Consider the following 7,327-nt stretch of genomic DNA (forward strand, 5'->3'; position numbering starts at 1 on the left):
TATTAACGCCAGATCCGAACACAATATTAATGCCAGAACCAAAGACAATATTAACACCAGAACTGAGCACAATATTAATGCCAGAACTGAACACAATATTAACACCAGAACTGAGCACAATATTAACGTCAGAACCGAACACAATATTAACCCCAGAACTGAACACAATATTAACGCCAGAATTGATCACAATATTAACGCCTGACCCGAACACAATATTAACGCAAGAACTGATCACAATATTAACGCAAGAACTGATCACAATATTAACACCAGAACTGATCACAATATTAACGCCAGAACTGAACACAATATTAATGCCAGAACCGAACACAATATTAACCCCAGAACTGAAGACAATATTAATGCCAGAACAGAATACAATACTAACGCCAGAACTGAACACAATATTAACGCCAGAACTGATCACAATATTAATGCCAGAACTGAGCACAATATTAACACCAGAACTGAACACAATATTAACGCCAGAATTGATCACAATATTAACGCCTGACCCGAACACAATATTAACGCAAGAACTGATCACAATATTAACGCAAGAACTGATCACAATATTAACACCAGAACTGATCACAATATTAATGCCAGAACCGAACACAATATTAACCCCAGAACTGAAGACAATATTAATGCCAGAACAGAATACAATACTAACGCCAGAACTGAGCACAATATTAACACCAGAACTGATCACAATATTAATGCCAGAATGGAATACAATCTTAACCCCAGAACAGAACACAATATTAACCCCAGAACAGAACACAATATTAACCCCAGAACTGAACACAATATTTACGCCAGAACAGAACACAATATTAACGCCAGACTGAACACAATATTAACCCCAGAACTGAACACAATATTTACGCCAGAACAGAACACAATATTAACGCCAGACTGAACACAATATCAATGCCAGAACCAAACACATTATTAACCCCAGAACTGAAGACAATATTAACCCCAGAACCGAACACAATATTAACCCCAGAACTGAACACAATATTTACGCCAGAACAGAACACAATATTAACGCCAGACTGAACACAATATCAATGCCAGAACCAAACACATTATTAACCCCAGAACTGAAGACAATATTAACCCCAGAACCAAACACAATATTAACACCAGAACTGAACACAATATTAATGCCAGAACCGAACACAATATTAACACCAGAACCGAACACAATATTAACACCAGAACTGAACACAATATTAATGCCAGAACCGAACACAATATTAACGCCAGAACTGAGCACAATATTAACGCCAGAACCAAACACAATATTAACACCAGAACTGAACACAATATTAACACCAGAACTGAACACAATATTAACACCAGAACCGAACACAATATTAATGCCAGAACCGAACACAATATTTACCCCAGAACCGAACACAATATTAATGCCAGAACCGAGCACAATATTAACGCCAGAACTGAACACAATATTAATGCCAGAACTGAACACAATATTAACCCCAGAACCGAACACAATATTAATGCCAGAATCGAACACAATATTAACCCCAGAACCGAACACAATATTAACGCCAGACTGAACACAATATTAATGCCAGAACCAAACGCATTATTAACCCCAGAACTGAACACAATATTAACCCCAGAAACGAACACAATATTAACGCCAGAACTGAACACAATATTAATGCCAGAACCGAACACAATATTAATGCCAGAACCGAACACATTATTAACCCCAGAATTGAACACAATATTAACCCTAGAACCGAACACAATATTAACCCCAGAACCGAACACAATATTAACCCCAGAACCGAACACAATATTAACCCCAGAACCGAACACAATATTAACCCCAGAACCGAACACAATATTAACCCCAGAACCGAACACAATATTAACACCAGAACCGAACACAATATTAACGCCAGAACCAAACACAATATTAACACCAGAACCGAACACAATATTAACACCAGAACTGAACACAATATTAATGCCAGAACAGAATACAATACTAACGCCAGAACTGAGCACAATATTAACACCAGAACTGATCACAATATTAATGCCAGAATGGAATACAATCTTAACCCCAGAACAGAACACAATATTAATGCCAGAACTGAACACAATATTAACCCCAGAACAGAACACAATATTAACCCCAGAACTGAACACAATATTTACGCCAGAACAGAACACAATATTAACGCCAGACTGAACACAATATTAACCCCAGAACTGAACACAATATTTACGCCAGAACAGAACACAATATTAACGCCAGACTGAACACAATATCAATGCCAGAACCAAACACATTATTAACCCCAGAACTGAAGACAATATTAACCCCAGAACCGAACACAATATTAACCCCAGAACTGAACACAATATTTACGCCAGAACAGAACACAATATTAACGCCAGACTGAACACAATATCAATGCCAGAACCAAACACATTATTAACCCCAGAACTGAAGACAATATTAACCCCAGAACCAAACACAATATTAACACCAGAACTGAACACAATATTAATGCCAGAACCGAACACAATATTAACACCAGAACCGAACACAATATTAACACCAGAACTGAACACAATATTAATGCCAGAACCGAACACAATATTAACGCCAGAACTGAGCACAATATTAACGCCAGAACCAAACACAATATTAACACCAGAACTGAACACAATATTAACACCAGAACTGAACACAATATTAACACCAGAACCGAACACAATATTAATGCCAGAACCGAACACAATATTTACCCCAGAACCGAACACAATATTAATGCCAGAACCGAGCACAATATTAACGCCAGAACTGAACACAATATTAATGCCAGAACTGAACACAATATTAACCCCAGAACCGAACACAATATTAATGCCAGAATCGAACACAATATTAACCCCAGAACCGAACACAATATTAACGCCAGACTGAACACAATATTAATGCCAGAACCAAACGCATTATTAACCCCAGAACTGAACACAATATTAACCCCAGAAACGAACACAATATTAACGCCAGAACTGAACACAATATTAATGCCAGAACCGAACACAATATTAATGCCAGAACCGAACACATTATTAACCCCAGAATTGAACACAATATTAACCCTAGAACCGAACACAATATTAACCCCAGAACCGAACACAATATTAACCCCAGAACCGAACACAATATTAACCCCAGAACCGAACACAATATTAACCCCAGAACCGAACACAATATTAACCCCAGAACCGAACACAATATTAACGCCAGAACCAAACACAATATTAACACCAGAACCGAACACAATATTAACGCCAGAACCAAACACAATATTAACCCCAGAATTGAACACAATATTAACCCTAGAACCGAACACAATATTAACCCCAGAACCGAACACAATGTTAACGCCAGAACTGAACACAATATTTATGCCAGAACCGAACACATTATTAACCCCAGAATTGAACACAACATTAACCCTAGAACCGAACACAATATTAACCCCAGAACCGAACACAATATTAACCCCAGAACCGAACACAACATTAACCCCAGAACCGAACACAATATTAACCCCAGAACCGAACACAATATTAACCCCAGAACCGAACACAATATTACCCCCAGAACCGAACACAATATTAACGCCAGAACCAAACACAATATTAACACCAGAACCGAACACAATATTAACGCCAGAACCAAACACAACATTAACACCAGAACCGAACACAATATTAACCCCAGAACCGAACACAATATTAACCCCAGAACCGAACACAATATTAACCCCAGAACCGAACACAATATTAACGCCAGAACCAAACACAATATTAACCCCGGAACCGAACACAATATTAACCCCAGAACCGAACACAATGTTAACGCCAGAACCAAACACAATATTAACACCAGAACCGAACACAATATTAACGCCAGAACCAAACACAATATTAACACCAGAACCGAACACAATATTAATGCCAGAACCGAACACAATATTAACGCCAGAACTGAACACAATATTAATGCCAGAACTAAACACAATATTAACGCCAGAACCAAACACAATATTAACACCAGAACTGAACACAATATTAATGCCAGAACCGAACACAATATTAACTCCTGAACTGAACACAATATTAACTCCAGAACTGAAGACAACCTTGCTTCTTTGGTTAAGAAGGACATCAGGGATAATCTGGGAAATGTCCAGCCAGTGAGCCCCCTGTGCCAGTGGTAGTGGAATGTTCGGAGAAGAATTTTACGGGTTTACTCACCACATGGACTTATTGGTGAGTTGGGAAAGTCATGTCTCGGGAACACGGCTGAGGTTTTTTGAAAAGGTGACAAAGATGTTTTATAGGTCAGTGTATCGGAGCCGAGAGGTCACATTGTAGCTGTACAGGACATTGGTTAGGCCACTGTTGGAAAACTGTGCGCAATTCTGGTCTCCTTTCTATCGGAAAGATGTTGTGAAACTTGAAAGGGTTCAGAAAAGATTTACAAGGATGTTGGAGGGTTTGAGCTACAGGGAGAGGCTGAATAGTCTGGGGCTGTTTTCCCTGGAGCATCGGAGGCTGAGGGGGGGACCTTATAGAGGTTTATAAAATCAGGAGGGGGCATGGATAGGGTAAATAGACAAGGTCTTTTCCCTGGGGTGGGGGAGTCCAGAACTAGAGGGACATAGGTTTAGGGGGAGAGGGGAAAGGGACCTGAGGGGCAACTTTTTCACACAGAGGGTGGTACGTGTATGGAATGAGCTGCCAGAGGAAGTGGTGGAGGCTGGTACAATGACAGCATTTAAAAGGCATCTGGATGGGGACATGAATAGGAAGGGTTTGGAGCGATATGGGCCAAGTACTAGCAAACGGGAATAGATTTGGTTAAGACATCGGGTCATCATGGATGAGTTAGGCCGAAGGGCCTGCTTCCGTATTATACACTTCTGTGACTGTTTTTCCCAGGGTAGAAAAGGCAATGGCCAGGGACATAGGTTGAGGGCAAAAGGAGGTAAGGAGATGTAGGAGGCAAGTTTTATTGAGCCAAGTGCCTGGAATGTGTTGCCAGAGGTGTTGGAAACATTTTTACCTAGACACATTATACAGGCAGGGCATAGAGGGATATGGGCACCTTAGAGGTAAAAGGGTTTCAGCTTTGAAAGGGCTTATGTATTAGCACAGGCTTGGTGGGCCGAAGGGCCTGTGCCACCCTGTCCTGTGGTTGTTATCGAGCTGATCATGGTGAGGGGTCTCTGGTTCACCACCCCAACCCAGGGGAGTTGCAGACAGAGGGTAAAACCTCTCCATGTTACCTTTCAGCCACTTGGAGTCGTATTTGACGGTACGGAGACCGGGAGCAGGCCCAAGGCTGCGGTAGATCACGGCATCGCTGGCCAAGAAATCCGCCATCGTCGCTGAGTACAGGTTTCCATCTGGACAGAGAGAGGGAGAGAGAGAGAGTGGTGGGGGGGAGATAGAGAGACGAAGACAGAGAGAGATAGAGAGAGTGACAGAGAGAGAGGGGAAAGAGAGAGACAGAGAGAGAGAGGGAGAGACAGAGAGTGGGAGCGAGAGAGGGAGAGGGGGGGCGAGAGACAGTGAGAGAGAGAGAGAAGGGGGGGAGAGAGAGACAGAGAGACAGAGAGTAACAGATAGAGACAGAGAGAGGGAGAGACAGAGAGAGAGTGAGAGAGGGGGGAGAAAGGGAGAGAAAGGGCATGAGGCCATTGAGTGAACTCTGATCCCTACACACCCTCCCTATCTCCTTCACCCCTACACCCCCTCCCTATCTCCGTCACCCCCTCCCTATCTCTGTCACTCCCTCCCTATCTCTGTCACCCTCTCTAGCCCCCTACACCCCCTCCCTACCTCTGTCACCCTCTCCAGCCCCCTACACCCCCTCCCTATCTCTGTCACCCCCTCCAGCCCCTTCACCCCCTCCCTATCTCTGTCACCCCCTCCAGCCCCCTACACCCCCTCCCTATCTCTGTCACCCCCTCCAGCCCCCTACACCCCCTCCCTATCTCTGTCACCCCCTCCAGCCCCCTACACCCCCTCCCTATCTCTGTCACCCCCTCCAGCCCCTACACCCCCTCCCTTTCTCTGTCACCCCGTCCACCCCCCAAACCCCCTCCCTATCTCTGTCACCCCCTCCAGCCCCTATACCCCCTCCCTATCTCTGTCTCTTCCTCCAGCCCCCTACACCCCCACCCTATCTCTGTCACCCCCTCCAGCCCCTACACCCCCACCCTATCTCTGTCACCCCCTCCACCCCCCTCCACCCCCTCCCTATCTCTGTCACCCCCTCCAGCCCCCTACACCCCCTCCCTATCTCTGTCACCCCCTCCAGCCCCCTACACCCCCCCTCCCTATCTCTGTCACCCCCTCTAGCCCCTACACCCCCTCCCTATCTCTGTCACCCCCTCTAGCCCCTACACCCACTCCCTATCTGTCATAATGGGAGTTGTGTACAGATCTCCTAACAGTGGTCAGGACCAGGGACGCAACATGTACCAGGAAAGAGAGAAGGCATGTCAGAAAGGCAAGATCACGGAGATCATGGGGGACTTCAATATGCAGGTGGACTGGGTAAATAATGTAGCCAGTGGATCCAAAGAAAGGGAATTCGTGGAATGCTTATAGGATGGCTTTTTGGAACAGCTTGTCATGGAGCCCACAAGAGAGCAGGCTATTCTGGACCTAGTGCTATGTCATGAACCAGACTTTATATAAAATCTTAAAGTAAGGGAACACTTAGGAAGCAGCGATCATAATATGGTCGAGTTCAGTCTGCAGTTTGAAAGAGAGAGGGCAAAATCGGATGTAATGGTGTTACAGTTAAATAAAGGTCATTATGAGGGCATGAGAGAGGAACTGACAAAAATAGACTGAAAGCAGAGCCTAGTGGGGAAAACAGTAGAGCAAAAATGGCAGGAGTTTGTGGGTATAATTGAGGACACTGTACAGAGGTTCACCCCCAAGAAAAGAGAGATTATCCAGGGAGGGATTAGATAGCCATGGCTGACAAAGGAAGTCAGGAAATCTATCAAAGAAAAAGAGAGATTCTATAAGGTGGCCAAGAGCACTGGGAAATCAGAAGATTGGGAAGGCTACAAAAACAAACAGAGGAGAACAAAGAGAGAAATAAGGAAGGAGAGGATCAAATATGAAGGTAGGCTAGCCAGTAATATTAGAAATGATAGTAAAAGTTTCTTTCAATACATAAGAAACAAATGACAGGCAAAAGTAGACATTGGGCCACTTCAAACTGATG

General features: G+C 43.6%; 1 protein-coding gene across 1 annotated transcript in view; it reads right to left on the reverse strand.

Moving 5' to 3' along the window:
* LOC140473453 (semaphorin-6D-like) overlaps nucleotides 1–5,802 on the reverse strand; it is a gene marked incomplete at its 3' end in the record, with an annotated part of 93,157 nt that extends 87,355 nt beyond the window's left edge. The window contains exon 1 of the mRNA XM_072567606.1: nucleotides 5,367–5,802. Coding sequence (XP_072423707.1) covers nucleotides 5,367–5,781 — 415 coding nt within the window. The remainder of the gene's footprint in view (nucleotides 1–5,366) is intronic.
* Nucleotides 5,803–7,327: the final 1,525 nt, after the last annotated feature.

Source organism: Chiloscyllium punctatum, unplaced genomic scaffold (genome assembly GCF_047496795.1).
Source record: "Chiloscyllium punctatum isolate Juve2018m unplaced genomic scaffold, sChiPun1.3 scaffold_609, whole genome shotgun sequence".
Taxonomy (NCBI): Eukaryota; Metazoa; Chordata; class Chondrichthyes; order Orectolobiformes; family Hemiscylliidae; genus Chiloscyllium; species Chiloscyllium punctatum.